At 31.2% G+C, this 22,954-nt stretch overlaps 1 protein-coding gene across 1 annotated transcript; it reads left to right on the plus strand.

The window, feature by feature from the left end:
* Positions 1-348: 348 nt before the first annotated feature.
* Positions 349-5,325, plus strand: LOC134842659 (uncharacterized). The gene is made up of 2 exons (XM_063859103.1): positions 349-497; positions 4,445-5,325. The coding sequence occupies exons 1-2, from the start codon at positions 427-429 to the stop codon at positions 5,304-5,306; spliced, it is 933 nt and encodes a 310-aa protein (XP_063715173.1). The 5' UTR covers positions 349-426; the 3' UTR covers positions 5,307-5,325.
* The last annotated feature ends 17,629 nt before the right edge of the window (positions 5,326-22,954 follow it).

Raw genomic sequence — 22,954 nt, forward strand, 5'->3', positions numbered from 1 at the left:
GAGAGAGCGCGTTAAGACTAGACTGAGCCTGTTTTCAGGCGTCTCAGAGTTTAAATAATTGATTAAGAAATTGGATATAAGCTAAAAGAACGAAGTTAAAAATTAAGAAATGTTATACAAAAACGTCACTTGAGAGAGCGCGTTAAGACTAGACTGAGCCTGTTTTCAGGCGTCTCAGAGTTTAAATAATTGATTAAGAAATTGGATATAAGCTAAAAGAACGAAGTTAAAAATTAAGAAATGTTATACAAAAACGTCACTTGAGAGAGCGCGTTAAGACTAGACTGAGCCTGTTTTCAGGCGTCTCAGAGTTTAAATAATTGATTAAGAAAATTGGATATAAGCTAATTTAAATCTCAGGAAGAACAAGAAAACTCTCCTCGTCGTTTAATTTCTTTAGCCAAATAAATTTCCATTTTCAAAACAATGACAACAATTCACTTAGCGCAGATTGTGATATGGCTAACTGTCGTAAGAACAGACCCATTGAGTACCAGGTTAGTAAGTTTCAAATAAGTATCGTTTTAAGATATCTTCTTTCTGCAGCAATCAATTTTCTTCTAAAAAATCACCCAAGCTATGGTTCAGGATACACAAAAAATTTCTTTATTGTTTGGCAGAAAAAAACATTTGTTACAAGGTTTGTTTAATGAAAACCACAAAATCTAGATATTTTAGCATGAAAACCAAATCATAAAAAATCGCTCACATGGTTTTTTAACATTGGTAGATAAAACCAGATGCTAAAAAACTAACAAAAACAAATTTAAAAAACGATTACCTAATTTCTGATATTTTTTGTATTTTTCGTCATGAGATTTCTTAGATTAATATTTAAATTCATTTACATGCAAACAGCCAACAATTTATTAAACATCTCTAGGGGTCTAACCGAGAATTCAAATTTTGTTCGATTACTTCCCGCTGCTCTACGCAATCACACCCCAGTTTGACCTCCTTAAACAAAACATTTCTATCATACCAATTCATAGTGAAAAAATGCTTCTCATACAATTGAATATTTGGAGTCTCAGGAGAACAAACTATCATACAGTTTCAATAAACGAAAATTGTGTGATATACAGAGAGCGGGAAAAGGTAATTTTTTTTTTAAAAATTTTCGGCCGGATAAAGTACTTGTTTAATTTTTTGGAGGCAAACCTTCAAATATTGTGCTATAAATGCATTAACCAACACATTTGCACGTTTTCCGTCTATCTTCTGACAATCACGCAGTTTTTGCCTAAAAATATTGATGAAATATTTCAACTTTACAGGTTTTCATCCACGCTTAAACGTATTTGGCTGAATTTTTTCATCACAAACTTCAGTGAATGATTCTTTTAAAAAATTTTGCAGTTTTTCGGGAAAATCAACGCATATCGATATGTTTTGCCTACTTTTAAAAAAATTTTATACTTTTTTTCCGCTGCCTTGCGATAAATTGCAAAACAAATCCCCCCGCCCCTAAAGGGTGCCTCCCTTCAGTATAATTTTACATCTATTTTTGGCTGACCAACCTCAAAACTTTTCAAAAGGCGCCTTAGTCGCCAATATAACTAATTTTAAAAATTTCTGCCCCCCCCCCTTTAAAAATTTCTGCGCTAGCCACTGGTTTATTATTTTGTCTTTTTAATCACAAACTTAAGACGCCTTTAGAAAAATTTAAGGGTACTTTGGCTGAAAAAAGATTTCATAAAAAACACCACAGGTGGGACCCTTTGGTTTTTGAGGTGGTCGAATCCCTAAGAGGAGGCGGCCGCCGAAACCCCCCTGCATTCTGCCATCACCGCCTAAATCTGCCCCTGGCTCGAACGAACTTTTCCCCAACCCCCAAAATTTTTTTTATTGCGCTACCACAATTTAACATCTTTGTTTACTAAAAAACCATGCCAAAACCACGTTTTGTGTGAACTCAGATTGGTTATAACGCTGTGTAAAAATTCATTCATAAAATTAAATGGCATATCTACTAATGCAATTTATCTAAAAGATGCTTGCGTCTGAACCAGTGTTTTTGTATTATATGATGAAAACCATGATTATCGTGTTTTCGGACAAAAGTACGAAGCAAAACTGAGAAACCAAAACTTCGATTTATGGAAAAAATGCTGGTCTTATTTTTTGTATGGAAAATTGTAATAAAAAAATTTCATTAGTTTTTTGGAAAATTTTTGAACTATAAGACATGAAGTCTTTCATTTACAAAAAGAGTATAATTGGAAGTTCCGGTCTTCAATTGGTCTTTGAGTCAATTGAAGTCAATTGATTCTATCAATTGATTCTTTGAGTCAATTGATTCTATCTCATTTAATTGGTCCCGAGACATTCAATTGGTCTTCGTACAGAACTGTATGTCGCCTGCTAAAACACCGTGAAACATTTCTACAGTTGATGAGATAGAATCAATTGGCCCGTGTGTCGACGTCCGCGCTTTGAGGGGAATCGTACGGTTGATCACAAAATCCAACCAATGTTAGCTAATGAAAATTACTGGTTACCGAGAAAGTTAGACCAAAATAAATAGCCCTGAAACCTAGAAAAGAATAATTGAAAATTTGTTTTTTCAATAAAAGCTTTGGGTAACAGTTTTTTGAAATGTAATTTGATGTTAGATGGTCAAAAAAAATATTTGTAAATACCTTTGAATTCTACTACCAAAATTTACTTATGAGAATATGCATTTCAAGCACTGATCAAATTCAAAAATTAAAAAAATTTTTATAGATGGTTTCAGACATTGAGAAATTGAATTATTGACTGAACTATTTTCTAGACAGTATTTCTGCAAAACTTGCAATAAAAGTTTGCTTTTTATCCATTTATAACAATTACAGTAAACGTGATTGCAGTCAAAAGTGTTAATGACAAAAAAATTCGATATTAGTGTTTTAAATCATAATTATAATAATGAAATGTTTCCAAGTGAAGTCATTATAAGAACGAAGTCAAAAATTAGGAAATGTTATACAAAAACGTCACTTGAGAGATCACCATAAGACTAGACTGAGCCTGTTTTCGGGCGTCTCAGAGAAAACGGTCTTTGAAACCCTTGTAGATAAGGAAACAATACACTTGAAATGAGAGCCCAGCGTGCTCATGAAAATTGAAAGGGAAAAAATCTTACCTTTTGGCAGAAATGGAGATTAGGGGCTTACCAGAATCAAAATTTTTATAAAAAAAGGTTGCCGAAAAACAATGAAGGAGGCAACTTCAGATTAAATTTATCAGGTCACTATTAGCTTGAAAACAGCTATCTAAAAATTGATGGTTGAAATTGTTTAGTTCCAGGTTATTAACTTTTTTCAAATCATTTCTGTAAAATAAGGGAACAAAAAAGGAAACTGTTGAAGAGGACACGAGCTCAAGCAGCAATCGAGTGCTGCAAAAAATGGTAAAATGAACCGATTTGAATCAGAAAAGGAAATTATCCAAAATAAAAATACAAATTAAATGCAAAATTGTTGAAAACCCTGTCAATACGGCTAAACAAAACTTTTTTATTGATAATTTATAGTTATTTACCTTTATTCGAAATTTAATTTTTCCATCATGAATTTGCAAGTGCTATACAGCTTGCACGAGTTAAAGGACGAGCCATTGGACATTAGGGTCTTACTTTGATGGAAGCTTACGACCTGGAGCTCAATTTAGCCAAACCTCATTCTTAGTTTCCAGTAATGACCACTGTTAGTAAAAAAAAAATTAGTCTCTCTTATAACAAAAGGCCATTCCTGAATAACAAAACTTGGCTGACTTCTAAATTCAATCATAGGTATCAATTTACAGAATTCCGAATAAAAGCAACCAGTTCAACAAGTTTATTTTAAGAGGAACACGTCTTATCTGAAATGTGTGGGTTATAAAAAAGTTCTTAAAATAGATTTTTTTAATGTGGTATATTGTTTTCTTTGAAACTCGTAGCATGACAATCGTTTTCAGAAAAAAATCAATAATTTGTTTTGGTTTCCTTGAGTTTGCTGGAACTTTTTGAACTCTCGGTTGGCAAAAAGAGGACTATTCGAAAAACATACAGCAACATTGCAATTGTAGTCATAAACAGGAAATTTCAAAAGGGTCACTGAACTCAAGAAGACCAAAACAAACTCATTCTTTTCTATTGAAAAGAATGTAAAATTTTGAGCTTCAAATAAACAATAAACCAGGTTAAAAATCTTTTTCAGTTTCAAGATTTTTTCTATGATTGACGCATTTTTGATAAAAACAATTTTTACTTATTGGATATTTAATTTTAAAAATTGTGTCAAAAGTATTAGTATCAACAATCAACAAATGAATTATTGAAGTCAAAAGAATGATGAAAAATCTGGTGTAGTGTTCAAATGTCAGTTAGGACGCCGGTATCAATCGCACAATTTTTGTTTTAATTACACACACTTTCAAATCAGTCGCACATTATTATTCACACGAAACATATATTAAGGTTGATGCCCTTTGACGATGTGCATGTTGGTATCAAACTTCACTCAGCTTTAGCGATTGAGTCCCTGGCCACAACAACGTCACTTCAGTGCACAATGCAGTGTAACGGGCATGAACTGTGTTTGTCTACAAACTTATGCGGAAACCACCTTTGCCAGCTAAACAAAATTGATATGCATATGGCCAATGATTCTGATAAAATAGCAGATCCAGCATGTATTTATTCGGGAATGAAGGTAAATTCAAAACCAAACTGTAAGGAGAATGGCGCAACAAAAAACATTCAGGATGATGAAAACCCAGGTTTTTGCAAAATAAATCAGAGAAGGTCGGATCAAAGCTGTTCAGACAGTTGGGAGGAGAAAATCGACTTTATTCACGATAGCCACTACAAAAGGTATCTGTACCAATCAGCCAGCGGATTTTCTTTGCACGGAGGAGTTTCTTGTCAAGATTCTGAAGAGATACTTGAATGGTATGTATACGTTAATAGAACTGCAGATTTTGATAATGCAAGTCAAACGTGCCAAAACATGGGCGGCAAGCTTTTTGATAACTTTAAGCCTTTTAAATTACTTCATCTTGTGTGCAACGATCTTGCTTACCCTCATTGGACATGGCTAGGATTGAACGATCGAGATAATGCAGGGGTCTACAAAAACGTGTCGGGTGGTGTTGTTGACACTGCTGGGATTGCTTGGGCTGGAATCATAACGTCTCCAGGCGGAAAATGCCTTGGGGTGCGATGCAACAAAATAAGAAATACTGGGCGTATTGATAAGACTATCGACAAATACATTTGCGATCAATTTAGTTTGCATATAATTTGTGATTTATCTAACGCGAAAAAGCCAGAAAATTAACAAATTCGTTTTGGCTCCTCAATGCATGATTATAAGATAAAATTTGATACGATCTAGAGATACCGAAATTTTGAGGAGGAAAAACAATTTGAAGAAATTTCGCGAACGCGCCGTATAATAAAACCAACGGCTTGTAACGTTGCCATGGCAGAATTTAGGAGTTTCATAGAATGTAGTTACATTGATCAACCGTATAATCTCCAACCTACCTCCTAAGTGACCAGCCCCAAAATGCCCTCCCCTGCTGCCCATTAATTTTAAATATTATATCCGCATAATGTATGCGTTTCAAACGATTGTATGCGTTTTCAATAATTTTTTAAGAATCAAAGCGTGGTTTCTATTATTAGATTGTTGATTACTGCAAAAAATGACTTCAATTCTTGGTGACGTTATAGTTGTTTTAGCAGTGTGTCAATTGATCTCTTTTATTCAAATGAGTTTCTATAGAAAAAGAAAGATTTTTTAAATGAGCGTTTCCACTTTTTAACAAATAGGAGTTTCACTCATTCGTAAGAGAAAAGATTTTGGGTATAATTTTAAAGCCTCATAAGAGAAGCTTTAGCACCTTAAAACATGCTTTTTGTAGCAGTAGTAGTATGCATATAGAGCATTAGGATCGGAGGGTTGTCATATATGGATGACCATTAGGTATAGATCCTAATGATCACTATGTATTATATCACAACCAATATTTCTCATGTTTTACGCGATAACCAATCGCTCTATGTATTAAGTGGTGATCTGCAATGGTCCCTATGTAGATTGCTTCCCGAAAAATTTTTCAATTCAGTAAAAATTTCAAAAAAAAAATTTTCAAAATTTTTTTTTCAAAATTTTTTTTTCCAAAATTGTTTTTTTCCGAAACCTTTTTTAATTTTTTTTTTCAATTTTTTTGCATTAATAATAGATGATCCCCAATTATATCAATGTAAAACTAATGATCTCTGTGCTTAACTAATCGTCTCTATGTATATAACTAATGGTCCCTATGGATTATAATTATTGATCCCTGTGTATAATTATAGATCTCTGGGTATACCTAATGATCCCTATTTCTAACTATTAATCACTATGCATGACTGATTACCCCTATGTATAACTACTTCTCCCTTGTTAACAGTAATGAACCCTATGCTTAGCTAATTACCCCTATAAAGAACTAATTCGTCCTACGAAACACTGCTGATCCATGTGTGTTACTGATGATTCTTTTATATAACTAATGATCCCTAGGTATAACTGATAATTTCGATATATAACTAATGATACCTTTACAAAACGAATGATCTCTGTGGTAGCTAATGATCTCTGAATATGACTTATGGTCTCTATCTATAATTAATGATCCCTATGCTTACCTAATCACCCCGATAAATAACTTATTCTCCCTATCTTACACTAATGATCCATATGTATCACTAATGGTTCCTATAAAAAAAATTATAATCCCTACGTATTACTATTAATCCCTAAAAACAATTAATGATCCCTATGTAAAACTAATGATCTCTCTTATAACTAATGATATCTAAATATAGCAAATGACCCAAAGCTTACAAAACGTAAAAATTGCTTAAGCTAAAGTCAAAATTGATCGAATGCACTGGTTGAATGGCTGATCCGAGCGATGAATGAATGGAGGCATGAACAGATTGATGGATAGTTGGCCTAATTATCAGTTCAATCGATGAAAGCTGGATAGACAGATGAACGATAGATGTCTTGCTGGATTGCTGGTTAGATGGCTTGATGTTAGATGGGTAAAAGGTTAGATAAAATATGGAAGACTCGCTGGAAAAAAAGGTGACTTGGTGATGAATTGATCAAAGGATGGACAGCTGGATAGTTTACTGATTGATATATTGATCGATGAATGTCTAGATAAAGGAATGGTTTGATTGATTGCTTGGATAGATGAACGGATTATGAATGGCTTGATAGATGGCTTGATGATTAGACAGATGACTGACTATACGGATGAATGTTTGAAAGACAGGATGGACGTTTAGATAGATGACTGTATGGATGAATATTTCGATTGATAAATCATCTGATGGATGGATGGCTAGATGGATGGATGGCTTGGTGCATAATTCAATCTTTTTCGTCAGCCCTATAAAAGATGTCTTATGCTTGAAGAGCAAGATATAAAATTTTGTTGCTCCAGTTTGTCCACATCCAGTTTCAAAACATGAGAATTGCAAAAATTACCATAATTTATGTTGGTAAACTTTGGAGAAAAGCAACGTTGATGAGAAAAGGGTGATGTTGAGAAAAGCAACGTGTTTAATTATCCAAGTAGTGCAATACTTTTGGTGTATTTGCAAAGAAGAGAAAAATTCAAAGGACAGAAAAAAGGCTTCTTATTATACATTTTTTCCACCAGTTTGAGACAATTAAATTGAAATTATTATTTTGATAAGAAATTTGCATCAGAAATCCAGTTTTGAAAGATAAAACTCATTCTCATCAAAGTTAGGTTGAATCTATTTTCGAGTTTTCAATGAAGGTGGTCCTAGCTGCTTTTTAAATTGAACGATTGCTTGTGGTGATTGTTCAGTCGGAGGACTGGAACTGTTGCTAGCGTTAGTTTTAGTAGCAAAAAAACTTGAAGTACGTGGAATAAATTCACACAATTTTGTAGTAAGCAGTCTATATTTGCGGTTCGAATGTCATCAGCAGCTGAATTCAATTTTTCAAAAGAGTCGTAACACTTGACAATCAAGGGTAGAATTGGTGTCTGAAAGACGGAAACATTAGTTTCGTGATGTCATATTTTATTATCAGAGCTTAGATCTGCAAAACAATGATCAAATTGTAGATACGTTTTGCTCTAGTGGAATTATGCATTATATCTGTAAGGTTGGTTTTTCTCCTTAATTTTCCCGGGTTTCCATCAAATTTTGAGTAAAGAAAGATTTTGCAATGTGAGTTTTAATTCCATTTAGAAATTTTCGAAGCTGAAAAAGCAAAAACGAAAATTTAATTGCTTTCTATTTGTATTAATTACTACTCAGTCATGTGCAGGAATTTTTGACGATAAATTATGGTTACTTATGTATTTGTAGGGGATATTTTCAAATCCTACCTTGATAGTACTGCTTGGTTTAAAGAACAAAATATCCCGCATAAACCGACGAATGCAAAGCATATGGAAAGCCACCACAGATTGTATGAGGAAATTTAATCATGTGCAGACTTTATACATACCGTTCAGATCATGATATTTTCTAATTGCACTCTGACTGGTCTGTTTGATATCAAATAACAGCAGAACACTCTAGTGTGAGAAAGCTTCACATCATATAAAGTAATTGCGGTATAAGGGAAGGCTTGGTAGAAAAGCGCAGGATTGGTTCTAATTTGCAAAGATATTTAAAATGAATCAACGTTTTTTTAAAGCAGGAAGAAACGATCTGGTGTCAAGACATTAAAGGGTACACATGATAGAAAAAGAGAATTTTTTTTGTCGGAAAGAGTCTATTTGTTCTTCTAAATTTTCAGTTGGAAGTTTTTTTTTAATGTTTTTTATGTTTAAAAATATACATGCAGTTAATTTTTCATTACTTTGATCTGATGTTTCCAATTTTTCCATTGAATTAAATGTATTTGCTCATTGCTCTTATACCTAAAAATTGGATACTTTCATTGATACAGAAAATCTAATACAACTAACTTTCTCATGGACAAAAAAACTAAAACGATTTTTCAGTGAAACGTTCCTTTTCCTATGCTTACACTTTTTAAAATTTTTTAAATGTTTTGTAAGATAACCTCAAACTATCTGATACGCCGAATGGTTACTTCATTTTGTTAGATAACTGTTTTGTTGGATAATTGATAGTGTTTAATTTTTGTTCTTATAATTAAAAAAACGTATTTCAATTTAAATACAAAATTTATTACAAAACCAAATGATATACGGATTAAAACACACGACAAAAACTTCCGTGTGAAACGAAAACTTATTGCACGTAGAAAAAGACTATGACTTCAAAAAAAATTGAATGTCACGAAGTCTTAGCAAAATTGGTTATTTTCATGAGAAATTTGCTTTTGATTTATGATTATGGTGCTTGGAGTCCCATCTGTTGCAGGGACTCAATATATGAGTCCCATAAATTGAGTGCTTTTCCAATTGGTATATGCGATTGAAAAGTAACTATGGTCGATAAGAAAAAACATCAATTACCCATCTAATTGATCATTTTGGTTGCATATCTCTCTGTGTTATACTTTGCCCCGTAATTAGTCAAAGAAATGTTATGGGTAAGAACTTTTTTAAAAAATTGGTATTTAAGTAATGTGCTCGAATGTTTGCTACTTTTGATGTGTGTCCTTTGGGTGTATTCATGTTTAATTGTGTGTATTTTTATTCGTGTGTTTTGTGCGTGTAAAAAAGCGTACATATATCTTATTGGTTTAAGTTTGGCTGTTTAAATAGACAAGGATTCTACGTGTATGATGTTTGTATGCGTTTACGCCTGTGTGTATGTTTGATTTATGCCTTAGTGTCTGTATGATATATGTAAAATTTGTTTGACGATTAACTATTTTTATGCAGTAAGTATTTAGAAAAATTGGAATTTTTTTTACAAGTGTTTTAAAGCATATTAAGATAAGTAACTACAACTGGAATCAAATCCTAATCGAAAAATCTAGGTTATTTTGCTAGAATTTTCAAAAGTACTTCACTAGATATCAAATATGTTCTACAAATATTTCTGTGTGTGCATGCCTATATGATGTTTGTTGATTTGCTGTTCATGTCTAAATGATGCCTCGATGTATGTATAAACGGGCTTATCGAAAATTGTATGTACATATGGATGAACGGATGATACATGTGCTCAACGAAACACTATACGCATTTATACGTATAATATAAAGTGTAGATCAAACTTCATCTGTTTGTTAATCTTTTTGTTTGAAAAATGTCATAGATTTGCACAAGTTTCTTTGCATGGACTTCCAGGCAGCAGATACTAAAGCTCTATTTTTGCCTACCTGTGGCTTTGTTTGCGTATTTGAGTAGTGTAAGTTTTTTTGAAAGCTATCTTTTTGCATTCCTTTGTTCATATGTATTTAACTTGGTCTGTTTGTTTTTGTGAAATTTTATCTATGTATTTTTTCACTCATGCGTTTAATAAAAACAATTGAGACGTAATTTTTTTTGTTGAATAAAACTAATTTGAACTCCTTACTACTTTTGCTAAAATGTCTGAAAGACTCTAAATTTTTTCTACAGATTCAATTTAGGTACAACGCGTTTAATAGATTTTACGCATGAAATTGCGTGCGTGTTCATGTATTTAATTATAAAAGTATTCGTAAAAATTTAACTAATTTGCTTTTAAACCTTAAAAATCTGAGAATCATTTGCATACATGTTCAATATTTATTTTCGCTTTTTGTATATTTTTTTGAAAATTACAAAATTGTTTGCATACAAATGACGAGAAAAAACTATTTTTGCCTGAGGTTGAAATTTCCATGAAGTTTTTTTGCATTAATTTCAAAAACTAATATTTTTCTGCATAACTTAGAATAATAAAAATTTATCATTGCACCATGCCTAGATACGAAGTTTTTTCGCATCACTTTAAAAAACCTATAGCCTTCATTTCAATTTTTTATAACAAATGAAAACTTACCTCAGGAATTGTTGTCATGGCTTGCTAAAAACTATTCTATGGGTTTATTACTACACTTTGTTCAGTTATAACCTTAATTTGAACTGATGATGATAACTAATTTATTTTTTTTCACATTAGGCTTGATTAATTCACTAAAAATGAGATATTTTGAAATGGCTTTAAGCGATTGTACTTTCTAAAGAAAACCTTTTTCCCCCATAATTTAGGAAATACAGGATCAATGAGCTTTTTGATTAGAATTTACTTATCCGAATTTTTTTCTTGAGAATTTTTAAAATATCTTGGAAGGTTTTCTTTATCTGAGTTTGAAGTTACCTCAAATTTTCTTGAGTTAATTTTTTTTAAAGAAACTGTTAAAAAAAAACTCGTTATGAAATAAATCGTTAAAAGGAGTTTTCACAAATTTAACTGTTGAGACTGCTTTTTTGGTTTCTTTTATGAAAAAGTTTTGAGATAACTTGAAATGCATAGAAAAGGATTGTACCAAAAAAACAGTCTTGACAGCCAAAACTATCAAAAAAATGTTAAAATAGTTAGCTTATCACAATTAATTTTTTTCATCATTTTCATCCGAAAAAAAAGAAAGCAAGTTCTGTTGAAAATTGCAACAAAAGTTGAAAACTAAACAAATTGAGTTTATGATTAAATTGCTTGATTTTTAAGTTGTTATTTTAGCAATCACGATTATCAAGTTTGCAAAATTTCTCAGCGTAATCTTATTATTTGGAACAGGCTTTTTTATAAATGTTTAAGTTCGAGAGAATGATTGAGCAATTAGTCAAAAATCAACTCAGAAAATCAAAATAAAAAAAAATGAGAGCTATTGAATGAAAAATGGGTAAAAAGAGTACATTAAGAGGTTGGTAGCCAATTTAAAAGCCTGAACAAAATTAACTCAAAAATACATTGCACAATATATGGAAACTGAGGAGTTGAAATAAGCAGTGAAGGGTTGCAACAAAAGCTCTCAGTTTTTAATCTGAAACAGTAATGACCGATCTGTCGTGTATTCTGAAAAGTATAAGCTAAACGTTGGTCTTCGAGTGTTAACAAACAACTCGAGTGATATCTTATTTGGTTACTTTCGATGAAGTTCCTCACATGCCTGGGTATAGAGTTGAAATCAATCAACAGATTTTTTCAAGATTCAAAATATTTGCTCAAAAAATCACATTTGAAAAGAAAACTTTTACATAAAAAAAGGGTAACATACATAAAAAAAAGGTAATGGTCAAAATAAAGCAGTTCAAATTTCAATTTTTTTTGAAGAATTAGATCCTTATCTTGTTACGTCAATAGTTTATTAGCATAAGACTCATCAGATAGCTAAACAAAAGTTCTAGTTGAAGAATTTTGACAGTTTTAATGCTCGTAAATTTGTTCAAAAATTTATGAGCATTCGATACTTCAGAATTTTCTGAATATTCGAGATCATTATCACACTATCAACATACTTCCCATCTACAACCTATTCATGGGAAGAATTGCGATAAACTAAGCTGGTCTTTGGCAAACGGAAATTTTAAATATATTTAAATAAATATTAGTTTGCTAAGCTTTTTCACAAAGCAGAGCTTCTTATTTTCACACAAGGGCTTTGTATTAAAACACAGGAACTGTTTTGAGTTGCACGACCCAAAAGACGTTTGAAAAACATCACACAAACTTATCAAAGATTTTTAATCCCAATTTGTTCTTTTGTATGAAGCTTGTTGACAGTATTCCGGTGAAAAATGCATTTCTAGCTCTACAAATCATTGAGGCATGGCCTTTTGGCTTAACGCCTCCCGATAGTGTAGTCAATGTCTTACAGTTGACCGTTTTAGAATCGAAAGTTTGTGGAGCAAGCTGTATGCCAAAAATTTATTCGAAAAAAATTAACCGTAAAATTTTCTATCTACTAAGTTGATAGTTTCTTCTTCCTTACAATGCTTAATTTTTTCATGAATTTTCTTTAAAGTTAACAGAATCAATCTTACTCTCGCTGTTTTGCGTGATCATGGCGTCTAATTTAAGCGAGAACGAGAATAGTTCAGTTAACTTCAGAGAAAATTTGAAGCCTTGTTAAGGAATAAGGAACTATCAATTTAGTAGATAGATAAATTTTTCGATTATTTATTTGGCATACAGTTCGCTCCACCAACATCCATTGTTAACACGGTTAAAAGTGTAAAGCATTGACGACGTTATCGGGAGGCGTTCCCGCGGAGCGTAAGATGAGCAACGTCGGATTAGCTATTGCCCGCTAGACCAAACGGCCATGCCTCCATGATTTGTAGGGCTAGAAATGTATTTTTCCCGAAATATTGCCTGTAGGCTTCATGCAAAACAAGAAATTGAGATTGAAAAACGTTGTTAAGTTTGTGTGATATTATTCAAACGTCTTTGTGTCGTGCAACTCAAAACAGTTCCTGTGTTTTAATGCAAAGCCCTTGTGTGGAAATAAGAAACTCAGCTTTGTAAAAAAAGCTTAGAAAAACTACTAATTATTTAAAAAATATTCAAAAGTTCTTTTGTCAAAGAATATCTTAAGTTATCGCATTTCTTCCCTTAAATAGCTTGAATATGGGAAGTATCGAAAGTTGACAGTGTGAAGTAGATCTCGAAATTTCAGAAAACTTGTGTTTTGAGCAAATTTATGAGCATTCAACCTGTCAAATTTCTTCACCTAGAACGTATGATTAGCTATCTGAAGATTACTACGCTAGTAAACTAGCGACGTAACAAAAAAATGGATCTAATTCTTCAAAAACTGAAATTTGAATTCTTTTATTTTCACCATTACCATTTTTTCGTTGTATATAACAGTTTTCTTTTCAAATGTGATTTTTTGAGCAAATATTTTGAATCTTGAAAAAATCTGTTGATTGATTTCAACTCTATACCCAGGCATGTGAGGAACTTCATCGAAAGTAACCAAATAAGATATCACTCGAGTTGTTTGTTAATACTCGAAGACCAACGTTTAGCTTATACTTTTCAGAATACACGACAGATCCGTCATTACTGTTTCAGATTAAAAACTGAGAGTTTTTGGCCATGTTTGGTTGCAACCCTTCACTGCTTATTTCAACTCCTCAGTTTCCATATATTGTGCAATGTATTTTTTGTGTTAATTTTGTTCAGGCTTTTAAATTGGCTACCAACCTCTTAATATAATCTTTTTGCCCATTTTTCATTCAATTGCTCTCTCATTTTTTTAAATTGTTTTTTTTTAAAGTCAATTTTTGTCCAATTGTTCAATCAATCTCTCAAATTTATGTTACCATTTATGAAAAAGCTTGAAGAAAGATAATGAAATAACGCTGAGATAGTTTGCAAACTTGAGAATTTTGACTGCTTAATTAACAACTTAAAAATCAAGCAATTTAATCATTAAGTCAATTTGTGTAGTTTTCCACTTTTGATCCAATTTTCAATAGATTTTACTTCCTTTCTTACTGGATGAAAAGGTTGAAAGAGATTAATTGTTATAAGATTACTATTTTAATATTTTTTTCATTGTTTTGACTGTGAAGACTGTTATTTTGGTACATTTCTTTTCTCTGCGTTTCGAGTTACCTCAAGAAATCTCAAGTTTTTGTAAAAATGTTTTCACAATTTTGACTGTTAAGACCGCTAATTTTCATTTCAGATAAGAGACACTTGCCAAGAAAGCAGTCTCAGCAGTCAAAATTGTGAAAACACTATTTAAGCATTTATCTCATAACGATTTTTTCTTTTATCAGTTTTTTTCCAAAAAGTTTTCTTAAGAAATTTTAAGGTTTCATTTTAAATTTGAGGTTTCAATTTAAAGTTTCATTTTAAATTTGAAACGCAAATAAAGGAAACCTCCAAGATATCTTAAGAACATTCAAGGAAAAAATTCGGCTGAGTGAAATCGAATCAAAAAGCTCATTGATCCGTATTTCCTAAATTAAAGAGGAAAAAAACGTTTCTTTAGGAAGTACAATCGCTTATAGTCAATTCAAAATATCTCATTTTTAGTAGAGTAACCCAGCCGAATGTTACCAAACCTAATAAAAAAACAAATTCATTATCATCAATAGTTTAAAATAAGGTTATAACTGAACAAAGTTTGGTGTTAAACATATTAATTATTTTTTTAGCAAACCATGACACATTTTGTAAGGTAAAAATTCATTTCTTATTAGAGATTGAATTGAAAGCTATAGGTTTTTTAAAATGATGCGAAAAAACTCCAAATTATGCGAAAAAAAAGTTTTTCTAAATTATGCAAAAAATTAATATGTTTTGAAATTAATGCAAAAAAAACTTAAAAGAAAATTCAACCTCAGGCACAATTGGTTTTTTCTCGTCAATTGTATGCAAAATGTTTTGTATTTTTCTAAAAAAAAAAGCAAAAGTGAGATTAAGTATTGAACATGTATGCAAATGAGTCCCAGCTTTTTGAGGTTTAAAAGCAAAATGTTCATGTTTTCACAAATACTAATATAATTACGTACATAAATACACACGCAATTTCAACGGTAAAATCTGTTAAACATATTCTACCGAAATTGTATCTGCAGAAAAGTTTTAGAAACTTTCAGACATTTTAGCAAAAACAATAAGGATTTTAAATTAGTTCTATTTAACAAAAAATTATACGTCTCGACTGTTTATGTTAAAAGCATGAGTGAAAAAATACATTGATGAAGCTACACAAAAACAAACAGACCAAGGTGAATACATATGAACAAATGAATGCAAAAAGATTGCTTACAAATGAACTTACACTACACAAATACGCAAACAAAGCCGCAGGTAGACAAAAATAGAGCTCTAGTACCTGCTGCCCGGAAGTCCATGCAAAGAGTCTTGTGCAAAACTGTGACATTTTTCAAACAAAAAAGATTAATAATAGGATGAAGTTTGGGCTAAACATCAATTTCTTGCTGTATATGAGCGTTTCAAAATGACTTTGCTCAACATGTACAAGAGTATATTTTTATCAGAAATTACATGAGATCCAACAAAAATTAAAAAAGCACAGATACACAAAAAAATGTCCATTTAATTATGATCACATACGTGGAAAAAATCAGACTTACACATTATGTATCTGGTTTGTGATGCGCATTAATCGTTTGTAGTGAGTAAAATGGAGTTTTCTTGAAAAAGTTTAACTGATTTGGATAAATAGTCATTCTTTTTTTTTAAATTCAAACGTTACTGGTAAGCTCTCGACAAAAACATCTAAAAATAAATTTAAACAATCATAACTACATAACTAAACAAGCACATGCGTACACTCGACCATTCGTATCTTGTCAACCCATTCACAAGTGTCTGGTACTTTTTGGTACTTATACACTTTCTAGAGTAATAAGTTTGCTTCTTCCAGACAATTCAGAAACAATTTAGGTATATATAAACTTAGTTAAAATTTTATGTCTCATTTCAGCTCATCAGACACATCAATGGTTAGTTATTTGTACAAATTATCGTAGAAACATAAAACCCACAGTGTTTCGTTGAGCACATGTATCATCCGTTCATTCATATGTACATACAATTTTCGATAGGCCCGTTTATACACACATCGAGGCATCATTTAGACATGAACAACAAATCAACAAACATCACATAGACATGCACACACAGAAACATTTAAAAAACACACTTGATATCTTGTGAAGTATTTTTAAAATTTCTAGCAAAATAACCTAGATTTTTGGATTAGGATTTGATTCCAGTTGTAGTTACACATCTTAATATGCTTTGAAACACTTATAAAAGATATACCCTATTTTTTGGATACTTACTAAATAAAAACAGTTAATCGTCTACAAAATTTACGTAAATCATACAGACACTAATGCATAAATCAAACATACACACAGGCGTGCAGGCATATAAACATCAAACTCGTAGGATCCTTGTACGTAGGATTTAAACAGACAAACCTAAACCAATAAGATACATATACACACGAACTTACCATTAAACATGTATACACACAAACAAAAGGACATACATCAAAAATAACAAACAACTCATAAAATTTCTTTCACTATTTACAGGGCAAAGTATAACACAGAGAGACTTGCAACCAAACTGATCAATTAGTTGGGTAATTGGTGTGTTTTCGTAATGATTTTAGTTATTTTCCAATAAAATATACCAAACAAAAAAACACTTAATTAGTGGGACTCATATATTGAGTCCCTGCAACAGATGGGACTATAAGCACCATAATTGTAAATCAAAAGCAAACTTCTCATGAACATAGCCGAATTAGTTTAATCTTGATAACATTATTTTTTTTTCGAAGTCATACTCTTTTTCTACGTGCAAAAAGTTTTTGTTTCACTCGGAAGTTTTTGTTGTGTTTTTTAATTCTTATATTACTTGGTGTTGAAATAAATTTTGTGTTTAAACTAAAATACATTTTTTAGTTATAAGTTCTAAGATCAAACACTATCAATTATCCAACAAAACAGTTATCTAATTTTTTGTAAAAAAAGCTTAGAAAAACTACTGATTATTTAATTATATTCAAAAGTTCTTTTGTCAAAGAATACCTTAAGTTATCGCATTTCTTCCCTTAAATAGCTTGAATATGGGAAGTATCGAAAGTTGACAGTGTGAAGTAGATCTCGAAATTTCAGAAAACTTGTGTTTTGAGCAAATTTATGAGCATTCAACCTGTCAAATTTCTTCACCTAGAACGTATGATTAGCTATCTGAAGATTACTACGCTAGTAAACTAGCGACGTAACAAAAAAATGGATCTAATTCTTCAAAAACTGAAATTTGAATTCTTTTATTTTCACCATTACCTTTTTTTCGTTGTATATAACAGTTTTCTTTTCAAATGTGATTTTTTGAGCACATATTTTGAATCTTGAAAAAATCTGTTGATTGATTTCAACTCTATACCCAGGCATGTGAGGAACTTCATCGAAAGTAACCAAATAAGATATCACTCGAGTTGTTTGTTAATACTCGAAGACCAACGTTTAGCTTATACTTTTCAGAATACACGACAGATCGGTCATTACTGTTTCAGATTAAAAACTGAGAGTTTTTGGCCATGTTTGGTTGCAACCCTTCACTGCTTATTTCAACTCCTCAGTTTCCATATATTGTGCAATGTATTTTTTGTGTTAATTTTGTTCAGGCTTTTAAATTGGCTACCAACCTCTTAATATAATCTTTTTGCCCATTTTTCATTCAATTGCTCTCTCATTTTTTTAAATTGTTTTTTTAAAGTCAATTTTTGTCCAATTGTTCAATCAATCTCTCAAATTTATGTTACCATTTATGAAAAAGCTTGAAGAAAGATAATGAAATAACGCTGAGATAGTTTGCAAACTTGAGAATTTTGACTGCTTAATTAACAACTTAAAAATCAAGCAATTTAATCATTAAGTCAATTTGTGTAGTTTTCCACTTTTGATCCAATTTTCAATAGATTTTACTTCCTTTCTTACTGGATGAAAAAGTTGAAAGAGATTAATTGTTATAAGATTACTATTTTAATATTTTTTTCATTGTTTTGACTGTGAAGACTGTTATTTTGGTACATTTCTTTTCTCTGCGTTTCGAGTTACCTCAAGAAATCTCAAGTTTTTGTAAAAATTTTTTCACAATTTTGACTGTTAAGACCGCTAATTTTGATTTCAGATAAGAGACACTTGCCAAGAAAGCAGTCTCAGCAGTCAAAATTGTGAAAACACTATTTAAGCATTTATCTCATAACGATTTTTTCTTTTATCAGTTTCTTTCCAAAAAGTTTTCTTAAGAAATTTTAAGGTTTCATTTTAAATTTGAGGTTTCAATTTAAAGTTTCATTTTAAATTTGAAACGCAAATAAAGGAAACCTCCAAGATATCTTAAGAACATTCAAGGAAAAAATTCGGCTGAGTGAAATCGAATCAAAAAGCTCATTGATCCGTATTTCCTAAATTAAAGAGGAAAAAAACGTTTCTTTAGGAAGTACAATCGCTTATAGTCAATTCAAAATATCTCATTTTTAGTAGAGTAACCAAGCCGAATGTTACCAAACCTAATAAAAAAACAAATTCATTATCATCAATAGTTTAAAATAAGGTTATAACTGAACAAAGTTTGGTGTTAAACATATTAATTATTTTTTTAGCAAACCATGACACATTTTGTAAGGTAAAAATTCATTTCTTATTAGAGATTGAATTGAAAGTTATAGGTTTTGTAAAGTGATGCGAAAAAACTCCAAATTATGCGAAAAAAAAGTTTTTCTAAATTATGCAAAAAATTAATATGTTTTGAAATTAATGCAAAAAAAACATAAAAGAAAATTCAACCTCAGGCACAATTGGTTTTTTCTCGTCAATTGTATGCAAAATGTTTTGTATTTTTCTAAAAAAAAGCAAAAGTGAGATTAAGTATTGAACATGTATGCAAATGAGTCCCAGCTTTTTGAGGTTTAAAAGCAAAATGTTCATGTTTTCACAAATACTAATATAATTACGTACATAAATACACACGCAATTTCAACTGTAAAATCTGTTAAACATATTCTACCGAAATTGTATCTGCAGAAAAGTTTTAGAAACTTTCAGACATTTTAGCAAAAACAATAAGGATTTTAAATTAGTTCTATTTAACAAAAAATTATACGTCTCGACTGTTTATGTTAAACGCATGAGTGAAAAAATACATTGATGAAGCTACACAAAAACAAACAGACCAAGGTGAATACATATGAACAAATGAATGCAAAAAGATTGCTTACAAATGAACTTACACTACACAAATACGCAAACAAAGCCGCAGGTAGACAAAAATAGAGCTCTAGTACCTGCTGCCCGGAAGTCCATGCAAAGAGTCTTGTGCAAAACTGTGACATTTTTCAAACAAAAAAGATTAATAATAGGATGAAGTTTGGGCTAAACATCAATTTCTTGCTGTATATGAGCGTTTCAAAATGACTTTGCTCAACATGTACAAGAGTATATTTTTATCAGAAATTACATGAGATCCAACAAAAATTAAAAAAGCACAGATACACAAAAAAATGTCCATTTAATTATGATCACATACGTGGAAAAAATCAGACTTACACATTATGTATCTGGTTTGTGGTGCGCATTAATCGTTTGTAGTGAGTAAAATGGAGTTTTCTTGAAAAAGTTTAACTGATTTGGATAAATAGTCATTCTTTTTTTTTAAATTCAAACGTTACTGGTAAGCTCTCGACAAAAACATCTAAAAATAAATTTAAACAATCATAACTACATAACTAAACAAGCACATGCGTACACTCGACCATTCGTATCTTGTCAACCCATTCACAAGTGTCTGGTACTTTTTGGTACTTATACACTTTCTAGAGTAATAAGTTTGCTTCTTCCAGACAATTCAGAAACAATTTAGGTATATATAAACTTAGTTAAAATTTTATGTCTCATTTCAGCTCATCAGACACATCAATGGTTAGTTATTTGTACAAATTATCGTAGAAACATAAAACCCACAGTGTTTCGTTGAGCACATGTATCATCCGTTCATTCATATGTACATACAATTTTCGATAGGCCCGTTTATACACACATCGAGGCATCATTTAGACATGAACAACAAATCAACAAACATCACATAGACATGCACACACAGAAACATTTAAAAAACACACTTGATATCTTGTGAAGTATTTTTAAAATTTCTAGCAAAATAACCTAGATTTTTGGATTAGGATTTGATTCCAGTTGTAGTTACACATCTTAATATGCTTTGAAACACTTATAAAAGATATACCCTATTTTTTGGATACTTACTAAATAAAAACAGTTAATCGTCTACAAAATTTACGTAAATCATACAGACACTAATGCATAAATCAAACATACACACAGGCGTGCAGGCATATAAACATCAAACTCGTAGGATCCTTGTACGTAGGATTTAAACAGACAAACCTAAACCAATAAGATACATATACACACGAACTTACCATTAAACATGTATACACACAAACAAAAGGACATACATCAAAAATAACAAACAACCGAGCACATTATTTTAATACGTATTTTTAAAAAAAATTTTACTCATAAAATTTCTTTCACTATTTACAGGGCAAAGTATAACACAGAGAGACTTGCAACCAAACTGATCAATTAGTTGGGTAATTGGTGTGTTTTCGTAATGATTTTAGTTATTTTCCAATAAAATATACCAAACAGAAAAACACTTAATTAGTGGGACTCATATATTGAGTCCCTGCAACAGATGGGACTATAAGCACCATAATTGTAAATCAAAAGCAAACTTCTCATGAACATAGCCGAATTAGTTTAATCTTGATAACATTAGTTTTTTTTCGAAGTCATACTCTTTTTCTACGTGCAAAAAGTTTTTGTTTCACTCGGAAGTTTTTGTTGTGTTTTTTAATTCTTATATTACTTGGTGTTGAAATAAATTTTGTGTTTAAACTAAAATACATTTTTTAGTTATAAGTTCTAAGATCAAACACTATCAATTATCCAACAAAACAGTTATCTAACAAAATGAAGTATACAATGGGCGTAGCAGATAGTTTGAGGGTACCTTACAAAACACTTGAAGGTTTTTTAAAAAAATGAACGTGGGAAAAGGAAATTTTCACCGAAAAAAAATTTCGGTTTTTTTTGTCCATCATGAATTTAGTTTAATTAGATTTTGTAAATCAAAAAAAGTATGTAGTTTTTAGGTATAAGAACAGTAAGCAAATGCTTTTAATTAACTGGTAAGACATGGAAACATCAGATCAAAATAATGAAAAATTTATTGCATGTTTTTTTTGAAAAAAGAAAACATTGAAAAACTTCCAACTAAAAATTTAGAAAAACAAATATACTCTTTCAGGCAACAAATTTTTTTTTCTATTTCTCTCAGTTTTACACTTTAATGTCGTGACACCAGATCGTTGCTTCCTGCTTTAAAAAACGTTGATTCTTATTTTATTTCTCTGCGAATTAGAATCAATCCTGCGCTTTTCTACCAAGCTCACCCTTTTACCGCAATTAATTTTTATGACGTGAAGCTTTTTCACTTGAGTGTTCTGCTGCTATTTGATATCAGTCAGAGTGCAATTAAGAAATATCATGATCAGAGTGGTATGTATAAAATCTGCACATTATTAAATTTCCTCATACAATCTGTGGTGGCTTTCAATTTGCTTTGCATTCGTCACTTTATGCAGAAAACTTTATCTTTTAAACCAAGCAGTACTAACAAGGTAGGAGTTGAAATTGTTCCGGAAAAAAACCTTATAAATACATAAATAACCATAAGTTATCGTCAAAAGTTCCTGCACATGACTGAGTAGTAACTAAGACAAAAATGAAAGCAATTAAATTTTTGTTTTTGCTTTTTCAGCTTCCAAAGTTTCTTAATGGATTTAAACTTCACATTGCAAAATCTTTCTTTTTTCAAAAATTGATAAAAACCTGGGAAAGTTAAAGACAAAAACTAACCTTAGAGATAATGCATAATTCCACTAGATCGAAATTTATCTACAACTTGATCATTGTGATACAGATTTAAGCTCAAATACCAAAAAAATGACATCGCGAAAATGGTGTTCCCGTCTTTCAGACACCAATTATACCCTTGAGTTTCAAATGTTACGACTCTTTCCAAAAATTGAATTCAGCTGTCGATGACAGTCGAACCGCAAATATAGACTGTTTAATACAAAATTGTATGAACTTATTCCACGTACTTCAAGTTTTTTTTGCTACTAAGACTAACGGTAGCAACAGTTCCGGTCCCCCAACTAAACAACCACCACAATCAATCAGCCAATTTAAAAAGCAGTTCAGACCATCTCCATTGAAAACTCGAAAATAGATTCAACCTAACTTTGATGGGGATGAGTTCAATTTCTGGGATTTTTTGATGCGGAAAAGAAAAGCCATGAACGATCGACCTTTTGCCCGACAACTATCAACAGGGATCAACCAAAGTGTAGAAACAAAAAATGAGTAAAATGAAAAACGTCAATACTAATCATCTTGC

The sequence above is a fragment of the Symsagittifera roscoffensis genome, chromosome 3, assembly GCF_963678635.1.
Source record: "Symsagittifera roscoffensis chromosome 3, txSymRosc1.1, whole genome shotgun sequence".
Lineage (NCBI taxonomy): Eukaryota > Metazoa > Xenacoelomorpha > Acoela > Convolutidae > Symsagittifera > Symsagittifera roscoffensis.

Coding starts and splice junctions, on each gene's coding strand:
- LOC134842659 (XM_063859103.1), top strand. CDS start 427: ATGACAACAATTCACTTAGCGCAGATTGTGATATGGCTAACTGTCGTA. Junction 498..4,444: donor ACAGACCCATTGAGTACCAG/GTTAGTAAGTTT, acceptor ACATATATTAAG/GTTGATGCCCTTTGACGATG.